General features: G+C 39.2%; 1 protein-coding gene and 1 long non-coding RNA gene across 12 annotated transcripts in view; both read right to left on the bottom strand.

Annotated features, from left to right (window-relative positions):
• glcci1a (glucocorticoid induced 1a) overlaps positions 1-23,098 on the bottom strand; it is a 54,605-nt gene that overhangs the window by 30,747 nt on the left and 760 nt on the right. For 2 of the 11 annotated variants that reach the window (XM_051078766.1, XM_051078786.1), the window contains exons 2-3: positions 13,230-13,372; positions 6,364-6,453 (exon numbers count right to left, since the gene is read on the bottom strand). The exons of 4 other annotated variants lie outside the window; for them this stretch is intronic. In XM_051078766.1, the coding sequence (XP_050934723.1) occupies positions 6,364-6,453; positions 13,230-13,372 (233 nt within the window). Of the gene's footprint in view, positions 1-829; positions 986-6,363; positions 6,454-13,229; positions 13,373-23,098 lie in introns of all 11 variants that reach the window. 5 more of the 11 variants (XM_051078770.1, XM_051078784.1, XM_051078768.1 and 2 more) reach the window with 4 other exon arrangements.
• On the bottom strand, positions 15,226-23,095 carry LOC127143711 (uncharacterized). The gene is made up of 2 exons (XR_007815310.1): positions 15,902-23,095; positions 15,226-15,755 (listed from the first exon to the last, which is right to left on the bottom strand). It is a non-coding gene; the product is annotated as an uncharacterized LOC127143711 (long non-coding RNA).

The raw sequence follows: 23,098 nt of genomic DNA, 5'->3' as shown, positions 1-23,098 counted from the left end.
CCAAGCTCACACCCCTAATGGCACCAGCACTCCTCAATAGCAGGTCCTCCCCCAGTAGGACAGTGCCCCCGCTAACACTGCAAAAAACTGTTCAGGAATGGCTCAAGGAACACGACAAAGAGCCCAAGGTGTTGACCTGGCCTCTGAACTCCTTAGATCCCAAACTGACTGAGCATCTGTGGGACCTGCTAAGATTATGTAGGTCCCCCTCACACCACAAAAGCTCTAACCCGTCGGGGCATTGACATGAGGCCTCTTAAGAGTGTTCTACGGAGTCTGGTGTCGGACACTGGCAGCGATCCTTTGGGTCCTGTAAGCTGCAGGGTGGAACATCTATAATCTGGCTTGTTCTGTCCCACAGATGCTGGATCAGATTGGTATCGGGGTGTTTAGACACTTGGGCTCTTTCTTTCTCGAGCCATGTCTGAGCAGTTTTTGAGGTGTGGCGGTTGCTTGTTTTGCTGGGATAGGATCCTGCGACTGGGGAAGAACAGCGGGAGAAGAACATAGCATAACACAGGTTCCATATAAAATGTAAGGTGATGCCAGTAATACAGTAGTAGTAATGATAACAGTAATAAGTAACGTATTAACTGCTAATGTAGCAATAAAACTAATAGCAATATAAGTAATTTCTAATTAGTAGCAGCAGGTGTTGAGTGGAGTTGTAGGAGCAGCAGGAGGCTTGTCATCACTCCACCTGTGGTTTAAATATTGTGACTGATCAGTCTAAGTGTGGTGCTTTGAAAAAACTTTGATTACATACTAATGTTTTTCAAATAAGTGAATTTAAATAACACTGACATCAGATTTTCCGGCAATACCCTACCTGAATGTGGCTGGCTGTGGAGGTGTGGTTGGTAGTGCTGGTGAGGGTGGTGTGGGTGATGATGTTGCACTGGATGGGGGACGGTGGATCTTTGTCTTTACTGTGGCGTCCTCCTTGTTTACTGCGCTGGAGATGCTGCCGAAGCTTCGCAATCTGCTGGAATCGAACAGGAGATGGGGGGGAGCAGGTAAACGTTATGCAGGCAGGTGGACCAGAGAGTCACCACATATCATAGTTCTATTCAATACTGTGCTCTGGCAGATCTCATTATAGCGTTCCCACATTTCAACAGTTACTTTAATATTATGTTACAATGTCGTCATAACTGAGAGAAAGTGTTATCATAACTGTCACAAACAAATTCCAGACCATCTTGCTGGGATGGGATCACACACAGCTGTGACACCTGTCAACATGTTGAAGCTCTGACCCATGAGTTCTCAGTAATAATTATTAACTGTAGTATTCATTACTAATGACAGGCATCGCAGCTGCTGTGATCCCATCACTACACGGTCTGCAGTTTTACCTAATGTTTGAGAGTGCACATGAAAGACTGAAACTGGGATACAGTGAACCATGACTACGGCTGGATACCGAACTTCGGTTCTTTTATGGCACCAAAACATGCCTTATCTTTCGGTGCCAAGTTTCGATACCAAGGAGTTAATCACATGATCAAGATCTGATAATGCTGCCAGTTATTGGCTGTAACATTACACGCAGTAGAGGCATGCAGGAAAAATACTTATGTGGTTATGCCCACAGACGGGGATCATGTGTATCTGTGTTGTGAACTACAGCGTGTGTGTCAAAGTGGCTTAAAAAATGCCACAGAGGTCAAAAGTATGTCTCCATTTTAACAAGACTGATGCCAATAGTGTGCGATGCAATATTTGCAAAAAGGGCATTGTTGCTAAGGCCGGCAACACAACCAATTTAATGAAGCATTTGAACGAGAGACACTGACTTGTCACTTGTTTGCAACTGTTTTTTTTGCACTAAAAAATATTTGTTGTTTACTTTTTATGTTAGAAAACTGCTTTGAGTGGAAAACTCAAGATGTGTGCTGTAATGTGTGATGTAATTTTCTTTTTGTTGATTGATTTTATAAAACTGGTACTGAAAAAAGTGACACTCAGGAACTGGTATCTGAGTCAAGGGATTGGTATCGGTACCAGTATCAAAAATTTTTGAACAACACCCAGCTCTACCCATGACCTAAAATGTACATCAGGCAGTGTTAACATCTGCTAAACCTAATTACAGTTGTAGCTGTTCACGTCTGTAACTATCTGTGTATTTGGCCACGTGTCTGGCAGGGAGCTACAGGAACTCACTTGTACGTCAGTACTCCAGAACATGTTCAAACATGTTCCCTCACACAATTCTGACACTGGCCCTCTACACAGTTACAGTTCCACAGTAGTGTTGTAAGTTTGTGTTTCCCTTTCAGCCTTCACTCAGGCCATGCACTCCTGAGGTTTTCTGCAACAGATGTGCAACCAGTCTGTATAACACAAATACAGTTAAGGCATATGTGACTGCAGGGAGTTGACAAAAGTATGTAAAGTGTCAGCTCAACAGTTTTTCTTTCATAGCAGTGCTATGTATTAGTAAGATATACAAATAGGTATCCAAAGGAGAACAGATGCAATATGCAACTGGTGCAAAACTAAAATATCAGACCTTCAGACTGAAGCTGCAATGACTGTGTTTCCCCTTTATCTGACACTGATCTGAATAATTAATGGATTCATTAAAAAAACAAAAAATTATAAGAATTACAATTAGCTTTGAGCCCAGTACAGAATGTTTCTGATTCTCATTTTCAATAACCACACTGTAACTATATGTTGTTATTATATGACCGTAGTCCACATTTAGGTGATGTGCTGACCCCTGACACCAGCTGTATGTACAGAATGAAGACAATGAGATCCTACTGGAAGCTAGTCTGGCCTTTGAGCTCAGATTAGATAATATTGTGTTGCGATCGCTATGAAAATGCTAACGACAGTGACAGTTTGGATCATAACTGGGATTTGATGAAACAAGGAGTACTGCCACTGTGGCAGCTTTAACACATTCTTGCTGGACTGTGGGAAACTACTCAATACTCTGATGTTATGGAGAGCCAAAGTAAAGATTCTGGGGTCTGGCTTCTCTTCCGGAACATAAACTTGTTCAACAGTATGCTGTGCAGTTCACCACAATTGTTTAGATGGGGATGGTGAACTAAAAAAAAAGATGTAACTTCACAATTATAGGATAATGATGAATGCCAAAATGAGACTTTACAGTTACACATGTAGAGAACAGTCAGGGAGTTAACATACTTACTCAGTGTCTGTTACATGGCAATATCTATCTAAAGATTGCTAACATTAACACTGTTGATTCAGACAGGTCTCTAATAAGAGCAGGACACTGACAGCCAAACAGTGTGAACTTTTCAGACAGCACAGATTATAGCTAAAAAGTTAACTTCATAAATATGAGCAAAACCAAGTTACAATGATGACAGTACCCATCCTGTCGCAGGAGGAGTATTCTGGTTCTAACAGTAAATTCTGTAGTAGATTAATTTACCCTTGACTATAGATAGTACACTGCAGGGAGATGTTGCACATTGAAACTGGACCAGTGAAACTGTCAGTGACATGTTTCATAATACCACAGGCCAATGAGTTCTTTGAAATTACTCACATGCCTTCAGCAGCTACTCTGTCAGAATTTTAAAAGAAGAACCGAAGAACAGGGGTTTGAATAAAGAAGACTTCAAAAGACTGCAAGTAACAACTACACTGACAAACACTTTATTAGGAACACCTGTATGTACAGCACCTCACACCTTGAGGCAGATGGGCTATAACAACAGAAAACCACGTTAGGTTCAGCTCCTGTCTCCTAAGAACAGAAATCCAAGGCTGTGGTGGACACAGGCTCACCAGAACTGAACAGCTAAAGGCTGGAAACATCAACAGCATGAATCTATGGATCTAACCTGCCTTGTGTTAACAGATGCAATGCTGTGAGTAATGTTTTCTAAGCATAGTCTAGGCCCCTTAATACCGATCAATCATGATTTGAATGCCATGGCCTATTGAGTAGTGTTGCTGTAATGCATCCCTTTATAGCCACGATTTCCCACGATAACGCACCATGTCACAAAGCAAATGCCATCTCAAACTGGCTTCATGAACATGACAGTGAGCTCAGTCACCAGGAGACTGGCAGCATGAATGTGCCGATGACAAATGAGCAGAAATAATATCTTTGATCGTGGCAACATGGAGCAGAGTCTCAAGGAATGTTTCCAACATGTTGTGGAATCAATGCCACTGAGAATTAGTACTGGAATGGTGTTCAATCAAATATTGTGTACTTGCGCTTCACTTAAGTGTTTCCATTTTGTGCTATTTCATACTTTTACTCCACTACATTTCAGAGGTAAAATATTACACTATTGCGCTACATTTATCTGACAGCTGGAGTTACAGGTTACTTTAAGAGAGAGATTTACCACCCAACTGTAGTTAGAAACTAGCCTGTACTCAAGTAGCTAATTACAGTAAAGTGCTAATTACATGTGTAAAATATCAGTAATAATTATACAATGATGTAATATCACAGGAGCCATTTTCCTGTATTAACTTAGTTACATAGTTAATACATACTTTTTTCATATAGTGACATTTTAGATGCAGGATGCAGAACAAATCTATCATACAGAGAGGCAGGTATAAAATATAAATACAGTGCATTGCTGGTAAAAACTACAACATTACCCGACTCTCACCCCGATTCTCACACCTAGCTCACATGTTAGTGGCTCCCAACTAAAACTTGTTTTTTTTTAAACCAAAACAAGATTTGCTTTGACTCAAAAACAAACAAAGAAAATCCATCCCCTCTTCTTCCTTGCACCTTGTCTATTGACATCCGTGCAATCTGTGACAGTGCTTGTCCTCCTCTGCAGCCCTGTAACTCAGTAATGTGTCTGTGCACGCATTAGTTAGGGCTGAGCTGTCATCTGCCCAGCCCTTATTGTTCTCTTTGCTGCAGGAGGCAGAGAGGAGCCAGCTGGGGCTTGGCTGACCATAAATTGCAGCAGGTTATAGCCAGTGCAAAGAGAGGAAGCGGGTAGTTACAAGTATTATCTGTATCAGTAGGGTGGAGCTGAGAGTGCCATGCATGGTGCAGCTGAGTGCAGCCTCAGAGGATGCGAGTGTGTCACTGTCATACAGCCACATGTACCACAACTGTTCTGTCTCACAGGAGGGTGTACAACCTGAAGAAAATGTCAGTAACAGCAGCTGCACTGCACTTGATTCACTATTGTTTCATTTCTGCATAGAAAACCTGTAGGTCTCATACTTTCTCAAGAATGTCATGTCATTGTCAACAATGCCACTGAGATGACAACTTGGATAAAAAACCAAAAAGTTTCACCACCTACTCTATGCTAAGACTTCCACATGCAGTGTGATAGTTGTGGCTATCAATGATAATTATCTCATGATGTCATACCACATTCCAACTTATCAATGATCCCACATACAAAATATTAAAAAATAAATAAAAGAATGACATCTCACTAAGGGTGCACTGACTTTTGTTGCAGGTAATTCTTTCATTTTAGTTTAGTCAAACACTAAATGAACTGTCTTGACTCCTCTTAGACTTTGAATGGACAGGATTTTTAATTATTTAACAGAGTTACTTGTAAGTTAATACACAGCCAGCATTAGCATTTACAGCTGTTTACTGAACAGTCTCAAAGAGGCATTGTGAATTCAGCATCAAACTTCATTCCTTTACTTGCCAAGAGCTCTCTGCAGACTGTTAGACGTACTCTAACCAGTTGTATCGTAAACTAAACAATGGCTTAAGTTCTTGGCAAGTGACCATCACCACCACCTACTTCAGGCAAAAACCACATTCAGTGGCTTAAACGATTTCAGACAAATAGCCCCTTTAACACTTTAGTGGCATTGACCAGGGTGTATTCAGTTTTACTGTAAGAGTCACATTGTACTTTCCAGTTTTTCCAGTTTTTACTGAAATTTAAGCAGTTTAAGTGAAGTGCTAAATGGCACAAGGTTAGCAGTGCCTGAGATAAAATGAGGTCACCAAAACTGAAATACTGAGTACATTTCATATACAGCAACTCACGAACCCAAAGCTAGTGTTGGAACAAACTTACATGTTTTGTGAGTTGATCAACACGTAAAACTATCCAAACTATGGATAGTGTGTAAGGTGGACCAGTGTGCAGTCTGGACCTCCCAAGTTCATATATTTATACATGAGAAAAAAGTTTTCAGTACTTAATGCCATATTCCTTTAATGCATGTGCTGTGCCATGCCTCTGTAAGCATACTTAAATATCTTTCTAAAAGGAAAACAACAGTAGGTTTCTGGGAAACTTTAGTTTGTGGAACCTTGCACAGAACCAAAATACAGTCCTGTGGCTCAGACAAAGGTTTGGCCTGAATGCGTATGTGTTTGTGTTCATGTTAGTGCCATGCCTCTTTGAGGTGGTCGGCGCTGCCCCACGAAGCAGAGCGCTGGTGGGTGCTCCTCTTCTCTCCTCTTTCGTCACTCCAACATCCAGGAGTCTGAAAAGAACATCGCAGCTACGTATCACTATCTGTATACCTCCTTTCAAACGCAGAGGCAACTGAAAGTGATTTACTTAAGCAAAGAAAAGCATTAAAAAACAATAAGCAATAAAAACCTGAATAAATTGTATTTTGGTCCCTTATCATTGGATGATTAATAAACCAGCAGCAGAACAAATCTTTTCTTTAGGTAACAGGTAGCTGGTTTGAAGATCTAAGTGATGTGTTCTCCGAGTTTAGCAGCACTGAATGAGCTGAAGGTATTTAAGGGTGTTTTTCAGAAGACCAGATAAGAGACCATTACAACAGTCCACCCTGCTGGAGATGAAGGCATGAATACCTTTCTCAGAGTCTTGTCTGTACACATGACCTCTAACTCTCAATTTGTTTGAGGACAAAAAATGTTGATTTAGATATTGCTGCTGAAGCTCAAGTAAGACACCAATATTTCTAACTCGGGTTTTCATCTCTAGCTTTGGAACTGAGCTGTAACTTTCATTATTTCCTTTGTGTTGCCAAAGACAATGATTTCTGGTTTGTTTTCATTCACCTGAAGGAAATGGAATTGTACCCAGCTACTTACTTGCTCTAGATACACTGACAGAGTGAGCCCAGAGGACCATAGAGACTTGGTGAAAGAGCTAAGTAAGCCTGGGTGTCATCTGCATAGCTCTTATAAGCAATGTTATTTTCATGTACAATTTGACCCTGGAGGTGGCGTGCACAATGGCTAAGAACTGAACCCTGATCAGTTCAGATTTACGATCACCAATGGAAACATGTTAAACAACATACGCACCATGACCTTTAAATGACCGTTCTAAATACTTACAATTTACATCTCTCATTTATAATTTGGCCATTTCTATTGAGTTATAATTACATTGTAAATGTAAAAAGATGATTAAAGCCTTTGTGTGTTTCAGCAATGGATTACATTGTGATAAACTAACAGAAGCAGCATAGCGAGACTCATATGTATACATACTCACAGACACATCCTTCAGTGAAAGGTGAGCTGAGCTCTGTGACTCTCTCTGTGACAGAGAGAGCACTACAGTGAACTCATTCAAGCACTCACATATTCAACCCTCCCTGTCTTCTCTCCAACACCCAGAGGAAACTGAACTGCTGTCTTGGTCATCTTAATGTGTCCAACTGAAAGGGCCATTTGTTTATTTTCAACAGCATTTACAAGAGACTCCCTTCTTATTCTGTCTTCCTCTGTCACCCTGTCTTGGTGAGGATGAGGAAGATGAGGCCACCCAGAGCTGAGAGCACAGACATAGAGAGACACTCTTGACATGGTCACTGACTGATCTGAGATTTGGATTCTGCAACGACTGAACTCATTTTTTAACAGCAGGACTTCCAGGCAAGGCACAAGTAGGAGTATCCTTCTGTCTATGATTTCTATGTGGATTTATTACCACTATCACTGGAAAAGTCATTTGCACTGATTCCATGAGTGTGTGAATGACTTCTGTGCATTCAAATTTCACACACTGCTTATGCTGCCTCCAAAAACACAATTTATAATACAGTCCAGAAGGACACACAACATACAAGTCAGACAAACCAAACCCAAGTCAACCATACTATTTACACCACTTACATGAAAGATGCCTATGAGAGCAGTCCTGAAATGTCTGTATTGTAATTCCATACTCCACTGTGAAATTGTGAACATACAATAACACATACAAATATACACATAATTGCACATAAAAGTTGTGCTGCATCTGAATACAGCTGTAGCTGGTGAGCTAAATGATATCATTACTTATGACGATGATAGCCAAGCTACAAAAAAAACAAACAAACAAACAAAAACCAAACAAAACAAACAAACAAAAAACAGATGCTTCCTTTAGGAAGTACAGTGAATACTGAACTGTTTTCCAGTTTTCCCTGTATTTTCAGTTATTGGTCTCTTATATTTTAGATTTTGTATTTATTGCGTATGATTAATATACGATAATGTTATATTAGTTTGTCAATGTAAAACTGTTTAAAGTATAAATTATTACAGAATTATAAAAGGAAACACCAAAGCAGAAATACTTTAAATAATTAAAAACCTTGTGTACTGATAGCAGTGATTTAACAGGGATAAACAGAAGTTATACACATCATCCATCCATTATCTATATATACTGCTTATTCTTAAGGGTCACAGGGTGCTGGAGCCTATCCCAGCTGACACTGGGGAGAGGTGGTGTAGAGAGAGACATCTCAAAGAGTTTAGATATTCATCAGTCCAATCAGACAAGATGTCTATAAACAGAGATAATTCAGTTCTGTGGATACTCTCCCTATCATTACTCCAAATACAAAATGCAGGATGATCAGTGAGGAAAAAAAAAAAAAAAGATTCTCAGAGTAACAGCTATAGGCTTAAAGGAATCATTGGAGCTAATTAAAATCTCTGTTCAAGAGTCTATCATATGGAGCATAGTGTCCTCAAAAAAATGCTGTATGCCAAAAGTTTGCCAAAGAGCAGTGTGACACTCCAGAATGCAACTAAGTAAATGTTTAATGGACTGATGAAACTAAGGCTGAATTAGCTGGGAAGAACATGCAGAACTGTATGGTGTAAAGCAGGCACTGTATACCAACATGGAAATATCCCAGAGGTGAGAGTGGAGGGAACATCATGATTTGGGGTTGCTTTGCTGCCTCTAGGCCTGGACAGCTCACCACCATCAAGGAGGAATGTGTAATGACTGACAGAAGGCTGTTTGCACCAGACATCCTAAGAATATGTCTGAGCTGATGCAGTCCTAACACACCCATTGCACCATGAATGTGTAGTAGGTGTGCTCTGACTTTTTCTTGCCACTGTAAAAATAAATGCCTGTTTTACAAGAGCCAAAAATATTGATTATGATAATCACATAATCTCTAGCAAGAATGGTACAAATATTGAAAACATATGTGTATATGAGTATCTTGGAATTTGGGTTGATGAGAAGGTGACTAAACTGCATATCAAGGAAAACTAGAATTACCACCCCGCTGCTGAAGGCCCCTGCTAACCAGACCAGATGCAGTGTGAATTCCTGAGTTTTTTTAGCCAGAAAACATGTTTTGTGTGGTCACAGTGACCTTGACCTTTGACCACCAAATCAGTTAACCTTTGAGCCCAAGTGAACTTTTGTACCAAGCTGAAGAAATTCCCTCAATGCCTTACTGAGATATTGTGTTCATGAGAATGGGACAGACATATGTACGGTCAGATAACCTAAAAACTATCGCCGGCACAGAGGCGGAAAAATTGGTTTCTTCTATAGAAATAAAATATCTTTTCCTCTTCCTCTTGCACTGTAGAAGGATGCTTATTGAGGCAGCTCTCCTGTCAGTCTTCACTTAAGATGATATTTTATACATGCGTGCTTCAGCTGTAACTCTGACGCCCTGGATGCTGTTTATCACTCTGAACTAGGATTTATTACTTACAATACTCATCATTGTGAAGTGTGAGAGACACTGGGTTTTATTTATATATAAGGCCCGTAATAGCGTTGTACCCCTTACATTACTTCATTATTCTCTTCTGATGTGGGGCTCTTATTGGATACACTCAAATGATTGGATTACGTTGCAGGTGCTGGCTTTACTTGGAATATCCACTTTTTTGCATTGTGCACCTGCAACCTGGAATAACAAGCAGAATAATTTTTATGCTTAAGAATATTTTCTCTTTTTTTCATCTTATTTCACTAGCTGTACTTGTTTTAGCTGATTAATTGAAATTATAATTGCTCTCTTTATTTGTAAGGTTTTTTATTAATTTGGCTGTTTATAACTATCTATCTATCACACACTATTCAACTTTAACAAGTTTCTTATTTTTGTTTATCTTTTACTTGACTATACTGTAAATGAGGTCTCTACCTCAATGTATTTCTGAGGTAAATAAATGATTGATCAATAGAACTGTTAGGAACACTACAGTCACATATACTGCTGCATTGCACCATGCCATCATTATGGTTTGTGCCATGCAGTGGTTAGCAAGGAGCCAGTGGACAACAGCTCTGACACAGACACTGCCCATCTGGCCCCTCTACATATGTCTGGCTTATGCTTACATGACCAGGCCACGCCCCCTGGAAATGTAACAAGAAATGTGAGATCAGCCTGATATCTGCAGGCAGCAGAAACAGACTGGATAAATTAGAACAGACTGTTGACTCGACTTCACAGCCTCACATCTCATAGCCAAAGATAATATCTCTTCACCAAACATAAACTGAGCGAGCAGAGTTCCAGAGTTGATATCAGATTATTTGAATAAAAATCGAGAGTAATTAGAAAATTCCTCTGATTGGACTCTGTTGAACTGTCATTGGTCAATCTGTTTCAGGGGGTTGATTAAGAGTTGAAAGTACAGGCAGGCTGATGACTGATGAATTATAAACCTATGCAAGGAGCACACACGCAGACTCTCACAGTCATGCCTTTGTGTCACTTCAGGGTTCAATAATACACGGTCAACTAAGAGCAAAGAGATCTCCTGTCTTTTGAAGCTCCACTGATGCGTAGGAGGTAAATGTCACACAACCTGGAAGAAACAGGATGTATAGAGTGGAGCGTGGGGGGGACATCTGAGGCTGAACAGCATGAGAGGATCACAGGGTAGGAAGGTGTTGGCACAAATTAATGTCAAGAATTATTTCTACTACGGCCGAAGAAGTAAGATGATACCAATATTTTACAGTCAGAGCTATGTTGAAGTAAGGCCATGGACATGAAGTGGAATCCTCAGTAAACATTCTTTATCCAGAGCTGGTAGATGTGTGACCTTTAGAGACTGATAGTGGTGACTCATACAGTCACTCAGGTTGCAGATGTTGAAACTGTATATGATAACAAAGATCCTCCACTTATGGCCCTATGGTACAGCTCTCTAGTCCTTAGATTTAGAATCAGGTCTTATGTAAGTGAAATAATGACTAGTCATGACTGGAAACTTCAGAGGTAACTACACTGAAAAATGTTTCATTGAATAATAAACTTCTATTAATTATGTCAGAGATTTGGTGGGTTATGCTAGAAAGCTAATGTAGCCAGGAGCCTCTATCCTTACATAGCAATGAAAGGTAGGCTACAGAGGTCTGGTGAGCTCACTTCTTTCCAACTTTCTAAACCCCCAGATTTTATTCAGACTTACAGTCTTCAGCCAAAACTCACACTGACTCAAATGACATGACGTGAGGACTTCACACAGCTGCCGCTGGAGATCCAAAAGGTTTAATACAATGTTTTCATTATATACAGTAGCATTCTAACATGTGTTAACACACTTTGATGTGTAAAACTGATGCAGTTTCACTTGATCTAAACCACTCTCAACAGGGCTCTAGCAGAATCAGAGTGTGCACATTGTGTTGCTATGTCCTGTTTAAATGTTTTTTATTTTATTAGACAAATATCTCAAAACTGCTGCTAAATTAAACAAAATCTGATAACAGCAAGACTTGGTACTGCTAATATTGTGCAAGAGATTTCCTGACTTTTCAGCTATTCAGCTACTGACCATCGGCCTCAGCTATTCTCTGTGTTTAATGCAAATGTTAGCATAACGACAAGCTAGCCTAAGATTGGGTACAAACATGATTAAAGGTAAATCCAACATTAACCCTTTATCAGGCATTCATTGAAATACTTGGAAATTCAAAATTTCAACCCTAGAGTGTCATAGCAGGGCACAACAAGACTTTTTTACTTTTGTGACATTTTTGAAAATATTCAATTTTCATGTAGAAAATCAAGATCATTGAAGTTACCATATGTGGTTCCTTGCCCGTCTAGGTTAAAAAAATTCTAAAAGGTCTATATATAAAGAAAATAGAAAAACACATATAAAGTTAAAGGAACATTATTTTTAACATGTTCCATTGAACATAAATAACACACATATATCTATATATAACATAAATAACAAATTATATATAAATATAACTAGAACTAGCAGCTGTGGCTCAGGCATATATATATATATATATATGTAATATTGATTCTCACTGGGCCACGTAGCGACGCCATTTGGATGTCTGCGAAGTTACCATATATAGTCACTTAAGTGTCTTAGTAAAGTGTTGGGTCATCAAGAGCCACCAGAACTGCTTCAGTGCACCTTGGCATTAATTCGATAAGTCTCTGCAACTCTACTGGAGGAATAAAACACCATTCTTCCCAAAGATATTCTGTCATTTTGTGTTTTAATAATGGTGGTGGAGAGCACTGTCCAATACACGGGTGCAAAATCTCCCATAGGTGTTCAGCTGGGTTGAGATCTGGCGACTATAAAGGCCATAGCATATGATTCATATCATTTTCATACTTATTTCATTAAACCATTCACTGATGCCACATGTCCTGTGGATGGAGGCATTGTTATCCTGTTTCTCCACTAATTTTTCAGGTTTGCCTTTGGTGTCACTGAACATCAGCATAATAGCATTGTCACTGAGCATGTTAGCATTTAGCTCAAATCACTTCTGAGTCTGCGTGCAGCCTCAAAGAGTTGCTAGAGAGTCTGTACACTGTTGAATTTAGTTAATATAAGAACCAATGCCAAACCTATGTAATCCAAACCAGTATCATCAGCGAACTCCTTAAATAAAAGACATCAAGCTCAGAACTGCAATAAATGAATACACCCACCTTCACTTCTGTCAACAAAATGCCATATGACTTCATCTCTGTGGGTAAGCGAGTGCAGCAGGACACATGGTGTGAAAAGGCAGTGTGTGGGTTGTGCTTACCTGTGTGGATTTATCTTTCATACAATATGTGTAGAGCACATGGGGGTCACGAGGCCACTGTCCGGTGAGGTAGGGCCCAGTGATAGTGCCCAAGGAGGAAATCTGCCCAACACTGCACACCTGCTGTGACTTTGTCCTTTCAACTGCACAAAAACACAAGAGAGAGACAGAAGAATGTCACTTCTACATAACAGAAACACTTGTAGTGACCGAGTTATCACCTGAATCTGCAGCCAAGTCATTTTCTGCTTAAGGTCACTGATAAACCCAGAACATACTAACCCCTAGCAGTACTAAGGAAGTAGAGTAAGGCTTGTGAGTTCCTTGACAGTGCATCTTTCTATGCAGTATTAATACCTGAAAAAGTAATATTTACAGTACACCCTACTTGCCTTCTAATCTTACACTGGGCCCATATTTATTTCAACACCATTGAGGATATAAACGATACACATCAGGCCTTTTGAAAATGAATGCAGAAACCTGAAATGAAAACTGGCTGCTACACAATCTACACAAAGCTGACCAAACAGGAAAGGTTTCCAAAAACTGCATTCTTGAATCATCCAATGAGACAACAATGAGACAACTCTATAATTTACTGTATGCATGCAGCAAGCATGTTCTGAGTGGTTGAATTAAATTCCTTTGAACAATCACCCTCGTTTAATTGTGGGCAGGTTAATTTCAATATTAGTGTTAAACAATGCAGGAAAATCATGTCCTAAAACTAAAAATGCTCACTACTGCAGAAAAGAAGTTTTCCTTTAAAATAAATACGAATACAGTTCCAGTCACTGATAGCACTGTCAGTACAGGAATGATGCTCTGAGGGCAAATGTATGATGACCACATCTACCAACCCTGAGCATGTTCATACATGATGCCTCATCTGGCCAATGTTGTAATCTGCTGTCTTGGCATTTGATCCAATAATAGAGAATCCTATTAAACAAGGTAGAGAGCCAGATCATTTGCTATAAAGTCACCAGATTACAGGCACACTTGAGGGACTAAATTACACTTGGCTGTGATCTGTCAACTATGTTAAGTAGCCCGACAAGGTACCAAAGAGTTATATGATAGGAGGAATAACTCCTCCTCATGCAGTCTTCATCTGCTAAGTACATTTCTACACCTATACTTTACTGACTTAGCACAGAGCACCCCGGCCCTCCATGACAACTGCCCTTAATAGATCAGCAAATATTCTGTCATGAAGAAAAAGGTGAGTAAATAACTTAACAGATTTTTTTTGTGTTTTAGGAGTTGTCTTGAAGTGGCACTACATACTGGAGAGTAAATAAAGAAATGTTTCATTTTTTAGTAGAAATGAATTATTATTAATGACAGGAATGATAATTGGCTGTAACATAACTTGAGTACATATTAATAATATATATACATTTTTTAATCAATTTGAAAATGAAACCAGGGGTTCATACAAATTAGCTGGAGGTCTTCAGCAGCTACAACAGTAATACTGATAGTTCACTACTATAACATAATGTCATATATATATATAGTAATGATCAGTCAGAGTGACCAAAGCAGTACTTTAACAATAATATTTTAACTACATTGCTTTGCCCACAGAAATCCATAACTGTTAATGGAGTGGAAATTTCCATGCATGCAATCAGAGACCCAGCTCACCCCCACAGAAAGTGGCTGATGAAGGGATTCTCCAACCACCATGCATTCGATCAACAACAGTGTTTAAGCTCAGCAAAGACGGTGAAAGAAACACTTTGGACATCTCAAAAGTTCACTGGAGGTGCCTGGCCAAGCAAAATAATATTTCACCCACTTTTATATCAGACGTTGTTGTTGCCTGTTGTGGTCTACACAATATATGTGAAATTAACAACAAACACTTCTTGCTAGAATGGAGCACTGAGCAACCCAATCTCCATGAGCCTGACAGAGTTGCTCAAAATGTCCATGAATGCAATTATGTCCATTGTATGATGACATGACAAGAGAAACCTGAGGAGTCAGGTAAAGATGTTTTATTGTCTAGAAATGGCATGCAAAGAAAAAGGACATAACAAAAGAGAAAGTAAACAACAAATAACTATTTACAAGGAATAACATTATTTAACTGCACAAATAACACAGCTGCACCGATGAACATGTACACAAGTACACACTTAAGTATAAAACAAGGTATTAATAACTGTACAAATAACCCAGCTGCTAGAGGAAGCAGGAGAGAAATGAGTCATATGTGTTGTCACTGTGGTGGAGGTTGTTACTATTGCATGGTGGCAGGGAAAATGCTGCGTCTGGGCTGCAGGAGTCACATGCTGTGGTCCAGTAGCTGGCAGGTGTGCTCTCAGGTCCTGCAGAAGTGAGGCCTGACTCTGCATCTCACACTCTCTCGAAATATGTTGTCCAAGACATTCCTCTGCTTTCAGAAACTGCTCCTCATGGGGCCCTTTGTCTCTCCATTCAAAGGTGATCCCTCTCCTCATCTTCATAGTCCATTGCCAGCAACAGGTCCTTGATTTCCGATGTCACCACCTGGGCTTTCATTGATTTCCACCTTTTCTGTGGCAGCAGGTTTTCCAGAGAACAGAACACAAGCAACATTAGCAAGATGGCTCGTTATTGGCGAATACACTCGTAAAACACGGACATGTTAATCACGGACAAAAATAAGTTTTCACCTGGTCAATTGCGAGGTGCAGATTAGCGATTTTTACTCTCCAGTGTCAGCACTGCTACTGCAGGAGGGAGATGCATGAGACACTGGAACAGGCTTCTTCATGTTGCTCAGTAGAGCAGAGTGGCTGGTCCCCCAAATGGAAAGGCATGAGTCAAAATACCAGTTTTTTTTTCAGTTAGCTTCACCTGTGCCTTGACCTGAGATTTTGAAGCTTTTTTACCAGCCTTTCTAAAATCAGGCCACCCATTACGGTCTCTGTTATTTGGCAGGTGATTTCATCCTCTGCTTTGAGGGTAAGGAGCTCCTGGACCTCGCTGTCTCCCCAGTTTGCAGACATTTTCAGGTGATAGCACCTTGACTCCTGTGGCTTAATTGCTAACTGTTTCTTCAGAGATGTTTAGATCCCCCAGTGGCAAGTGGCGCACAGAGCAAATCATCAAAACATCACAGACCTGTCTAACAATGCCAGCTCTCCCTTTTACACAGATGTTGATTCAGCCCTGTGACGACCTTCACTGCCGGTTTAACAGTGTAACAGCATCCCATTTCATGTCTGCACATTTTATATAGAACAGGCTGAATAAAAGGGGCTTATGATTGAGAGCTACAGAAATTACATAAAGCCATGACTGAGAGCACAACATCTGCTTATTTTAAAATATAACCTGTATATGTGGTATACTATGACTGGTTATACAGTGCTGAGACAGTGGCTTAATGTGGACTTGACATAGTAATTAATAGTTAAAATATTTGTAAAATGCTGGGTATGTGTTTAGAACCTGTCTGATCATCTCTCCTTGGTGATGTTGCTTTGTTGTTAGACTCTGAAATTAACTTGGTGAGCACAATGTTATATCTGACAGGACTGATGGTCAAAAATGTAAAACTATGACCCAGACTGTATAAATCATACTGTGCTTAAAAATATTTCTAGCACCAGTTACAAAGCCAAAAAACTACATTCTAAAACCATCTTTACTTTTAAACTTTGTAATGGAGGATGAAAATTATCAAAAAATCCCAGTGACTGTGAAGTATGTCAGCATTTCATTGGTTAGATAAGGTCTGCAATACTTACTGCCATAATCATCACTAATCACTAATTATGTGGCCAAACAACATGTTTTTGATATTTTAAGAACAGCTGTGACCCTTGCCAGCCTGAACATATATGTTCAGACAAATAGATCAAACTGAACCACTACTTCCTGTCATTTGATGTGTGCTAACATGACTTTCTCATGACAGATCATCACACCACTGATGAACAAAAACACACACATTTTGGTTTGGAGTACTGTGCTATGTGAAATATTTCATCAGGAAGCTGAAATGAATTTGGCATACCAAAGAATCTGCCTATAGTACAAGCTATTGACACTTGTGCTACTTGCCAGTGGTGACTGAAAAAGTATGCCAAAAAGAGGTTTTAGCATTGACTTAGCATGTGTTGTAATTTTCGGAATAAGCTGGGTTACACAATAATACCATACCAGTGCTACTATACATACAGTAACTTGTATGAATTGAGCTCAGCTGTTCACAATATTTTACCCATGTACCCGAACCAATAAAAATTTAACCCATAATCTGCCCCCCACTAGTGATCCCCACTACCAAAATAAGGAAGAATAAATAAATAATAAATAAAAGCTGTGCTCCAGATCACAGTCCATGTGGACATGAATAATAGAAACAGAACTGGGAGTTTTAACAAGGGGGTTAATACAAGTCAGAATAGCTCATTGGGCCATAAGCTATCCCATGATCTTTCTTTAAGAGCTGGGGGTGGCTACTATGAGGATTAGGTGCAGCAGCCAAGCCATTTTTGACACCTCCTAAGCCAAATTAATGTAACTAACTAAATGAAAAATAAATAATCTCAAATCAACTGGTTGTAGTTGGCCCCAAGTGGATTTCTTTGGTAAGGGTTGTCTTCAAGATCAGTTTTAGTTGTTATTTATTTATTATCTGTTCTAACTTTTCCAAATGTTTGTACACAGATATGATAATAATAATAATAATGGTCCAAAACGCTACGGAATTGCACATTTCTAATTGCCGAGCATGACATTTTCTGAAGAGAGGACCTCTAACCCTAACCTAAATTGAACATACAGGCCCATAAGTACAACCTCAATGCTACAAAAATGAATAAACCTGTCATCCCTGCAACAAAAGTCAGTTTACCTGTGATCACTGTGATAAAACTGATTATTCAAGATCCTGTGAAAGGTACACAGTTTTTATTAAATGGACAGAATTTGTAATTACTTAGCACTTTAAGGATGTTAACTAGAAGAACTAGAACTATTTACTGGAACAGGAGGAGGCCAGCATTACTAATATAACTCACTAATCACTTTATCACAGAAAATGAGAGAACTGCACAAAAAAAGTACCTTTATAGCTCTTTAGGACATATGTAATTGAAAATAAATGCAAATGCACATAGAAAAGATCCGGCGTTGTGTTCTAAAGCTATCCCAATTTAAGAACCTATGGACAGAATAATAGACATCAACAAGTTTAAGAGCTGAGGTAAAAGAGTGCATATAAATTACATAAAGGTAGTCCATAACAGACAGAAGGGACTGAATAATTTTCTTGCTGCATTTCTGGGTAATGGATGCCTTATCTATATTTAAAAAATGACATTTTTGCTTTTAAAGGCATTGTCAGTTCATTGATTGAAGATCAATGAAGAGTGAGTGAAGTTTTTTGAAGGAAAGCTGGTCATCGAGCCAGAAATTAAAGGTATTAATAAAAAGAATCTCTTTCAATTTGTGTCCCATTGAGAGTAGTAATATAATAGTAACTTTATCTGAGTTTAACATTAGTTTACAATCAACTTAAACATGCAGTACGGCACAGAAATCTATGTGCAAGTTTTAGAGAGCCTGAGCAACAGAGGGCCCTGTAGTGTACAAGACAATGTCATCCACATACAAATGAATCACACTGTACTGTATTATACTACAAATCTTTATACCTTCACACCTACTCTACACCATTTTTTTTTAAAAATTGTGAATAAAAGTGGTCCTAGAATAGAACCCTGTGGCACATCTTGTTGTTGTTTGTTGTCTGTAAAGCTGGACTGAGAACCATCAGCCACCACAGCCTGTGCTCTGCCATTGAGATAATTTGCAAACCAGATGTGCAATTTCTCATCAAATCCAATAAACTCTAGGTGTTTCAAAAAATGTAATGACAATGTGTAAAGTCTTAGATCAATAAAGAGGATAACACAATTCTGCTTGTTATCTACTGCACTAGCAACATCATTTAAGCCTCCCAATGCTGCTGTTGCAGTGCTATGCCCTGGTCTTAAACCTGATTGATAAGACTTTAAAATAGAGTGTAAAAAAAATGAAATGTTTCACTCAGTCGTTCAATAGCTTTTCTAATACTATAACTATACATGATAGTTTGGAAATTCACTGATAATTACTTAACTAATTGGATTGACCCCTTATATAGGTATAGGTAGGACATAGGCAGCCTTCGAAAAGTCTGGGACGCTTTCTGTTAAACTGAAGTTAAAAATATAAGTCAAACATTCGACTAAAAATGGAGCTGCTAATAATAACAGCCTTAGCTCTAACTGATCAGCTCCAGCAGACTTCTTTGGATCATTAGAAGAAAGAGTATTAAACACTTCAAGATTTGTGAAAAGCCTCAATAAAAAGGCCTGAGTGTCAGATTTGTTTTCCCACCAAAGTGCACTATGATAAGAGACAGCTGGAGGAAATCCAGGATTTTCAAATATATGACCTGATGAAATAATGTTTGTTGAACCCATCACATGCTCTCTTTTCAATGGAAACAAGTAGTAGAACCTTGAATTATTTCACTGAGTAAGGACCAAGTAGAATTATGCAATAATGACTTTTTCAAAAACTTTTCTCAGTTTCCTTTACATTGAGCACAGAGAACTAAAATGATGATTTTCCTGTTTTTGACTGAGAGTTTCTTAAAAGGTGCATGTTTATCTGAAAAGGAATTAAATGTCTTCATAAAATAATTTTAGGTCAAGTATCATAAAAGCAACACAGAGCAAGATTAGCATTCATTTGGCGTCAAGTTTGTGTCCACATGATAAAGTCCAGTATTCACTGTCCTTCACTGTGGTTTGGTTTCAACCAACTCCCTCCACTGCTAAATACTCTTTAATGTTGTTTGTCAGCTGTTTGGTGGTGGTCAGGTAGTGTACAGTGGATTAATCACTGCACATCACTTTTTCATGGAAAAATCAGCCTGCTGCTGCTTACAACAAAGTTGAAGATGATATAATCTGTAGGCTGTAAACCTATACAATGAGCTAAAAACAATGCTAAAATACCATAAGCGCTCAGGAAAGCTGAGGGGAACTAGAGCAGTGATAATTATTTGTGGATTCATCACTATAAAAGGCACCTTGCAGCTTCGACTCAGAGGTGTTTAAAATACCTTAAGTTACTTCTTAGAAGTAATGTTAGTCCATCTATCCATTCAATAGGTTAGAAATGGCAATAACAGCCTTCTCTCTAGTTCACATAGCCACTGTCATTGTTCAGGTCATCAAATTAAAGACAGTAACATCTGTGTCTGTTTATTCATTGTTGGCAGGGGTCCAAAATGTCATCATCAGTGCCACCCTTGCTTGATGTAAACCCAACCTTGGCCACCCAGATCAAAATGCCCCGTGACATACCACTGCCACCAGCAATGATATCTAAGAGCAGGAAGATGAATAATAAAGTATACACTCACTAAGTACTTTATTAGGAACATGATACTAATACTGGGTAAGACCTCCTTTTGTTCCCTTTTAGCTCCAATTCTTTGTGGCATGGATTCCACAAGATGTTGGAAATATTCCTTTGAGATTCTGCTCCACGTTGACACGATTACATCACATCATTTCTACATTCACGCTGCAAATCTCCTGTTCTACCACATCCCATACTGCTTTCAAATCTGGTAACAGGGGTGCACTGGACTCATTGTCATGTTTATGAAACCAGTTTGAGTATGGTGCATTATCGTGGCTGGAAGTGGCCATTGGAAGATGGTAAATTGGTCAACAACAGTACTCAGATAGGCTGTAGCATTCAAACCATGATTGACTGGTATTAAGGGGCCCAAAGTGTGCCAATAAAACATGGCCCATGACATTACACCACCACCAGCAGCCTGTATTGTTGAGAAAAGAGAGGCTGGGTCTATGGATTCATGTTGTTAATGCCAAATTCTGACCCTAACATCTGCGTGCCTCAGCAGAAATCCAGATTCATCAGACCAGGCTAAGTTTTTCCAGTCTCCAGTCTTTTGGTGAGCCTGTGCCCTCTGCCTGCCTTTCTCATTTCCTCCCCTTGGCTGACAGGAGTGGAACCTGATGTGTCTTCAGTCTGCTGTGCATGCTGAGGTGCTTTTCCTTTCATCACAGTTGTACAGAGTTGTTATCTAACTTACTGTAGCCTTACTGTCACCTCAAACCAGTATGGCCATTCAACTCTAACCTCTACAATCAACAGCACGTTTCTGTCAGCTGAACTCTTGCTCACTAGATGTTTTTTGTTTTTGGCACCATTCTGAGTAAACTCTACTGACTGTTGTGTGTGAAAATCCCAGGAGTTTCAGAAATACTCAAACCAGCCCATCTAGTACCAACAATCATGGCACAGTCGAAAGTCAGTGATATCACATCTTTCCTCATTCTGATGTTTGATGTAAACATTGACAGAAGCTTCTGACCTGTATCTGAAGGAGTTTATGCATTGCACTGCTGCCACATTATTGGCTGATTGGATAATTGCATGAACAAGCAGGTGAACATGTATTGCTAGTGCTAGGTGAGAATACAATTACCTGTAATATCTTATCCAGAGAAAAAACATTACGGATATTCACAAATATAAATATAGTGATGATGACACAAGCAGAGTGTTGGTTTAATTGCAAAAATATCACTGATAATATAGTCAACTTGCAAGGACAATGTATTCCTCTTTTGTGGGCAAATACATTGTTCATGTTTGTCAAATTGTATTTTTGCATGTATGCATGTAGTTGCAGAGGCTGGCCTGCTTGCCCAGAGGGCTCTGTTTATATCTCACAGACGGCTAGGCCCCAGTGTTGCCATAGGAGCCATAGACCTACCAGCTGACGACGTATTTTTTTCCGTTTCAGTGATGGTAAACAATCCCCAATGTAACGAATTAGTAGTAAGCTTTCAGTGTTTACAGCATTTTCTGAAAATCCGGCCAATCATCCTTATCATGTAGATCAGTGAGCCCTGTTAATCTTCGACAGAGTAGCTGCATCATCACCACACAGGCATCCATATCCTAACGTATTTACCTCAGCAAGGGTAATGCCACTAATGTAATGTAATGACTAATATCAAATTATTCCGTTTAAAACCCCATCGTAACACGCGAATAATACGCTATGACAGCCTAAAATATAATATTACTGATACTATGACAGAAATTGGAACAATGATTGCGGGACCTATTGTGAAGATATATCAATTATATGAACCCCCTCGATGATTTTAGCGTTAAACATCAAATCCCTTATGTATTGTGACCCAATTCGAAAGCTAGCCAACTAGCTTAGCATGTGCATATGCCCCGATATGGGCAGTTCCAGTGAAGCTACAGAGAGAATGGTTCGCTAAATTCAAATAGCTATGGAAAACCTGACAATTTAAAGTGGCCTTGGTGACTGGAGAAGTTATATACGCTTTTAACAATTCTCATATCTCTTGTGTGAATAATAACAGTCTACTTTACCATTCGGCATACATCTAATTTACAAAACTTATCCCATATAAGGAAAATATTTATATTTTTTGCAGCTCCGACTATTATTCTCATTAGCTTCCCGCACCAAAACACAACGTGACGCCTGGTGGCCAATGGTGGGAAAAAAAATATTGAAGTTAAGATTTTATTAATGTTAATCGTTGGACGGTGGACTATTTTTAAGCCGAATAGAAGAGGAGGGTCTAATTGTTGAAAATCATTGCTTCCCATTTTCTAGATACAGATATCTTGTTTATATATCGCTGAAACCATTCATTTACCAGGTATTTTAAGCTAGTTTGGCCTTACGATCGCAGCATATATAAGACAGGAGCAGTACTTAGCATAGCACTAAGCTATGTGAACGATGATGGCATAAACTTCAACCACTTTAAAGGACA

The sequence above is a fragment of the Lates calcarifer genome, linkage group LG3 (genome assembly GCF_001640805.2).
Source record: "Lates calcarifer isolate ASB-BC8 linkage group LG3, TLL_Latcal_v3, whole genome shotgun sequence".
NCBI classification, from domain to species: Eukaryota; Metazoa; Chordata; class Actinopteri; family Centropomidae; genus Lates; species Lates calcarifer.
This window is presented reverse-complemented; position numbering and strand designations above follow the sequence as displayed.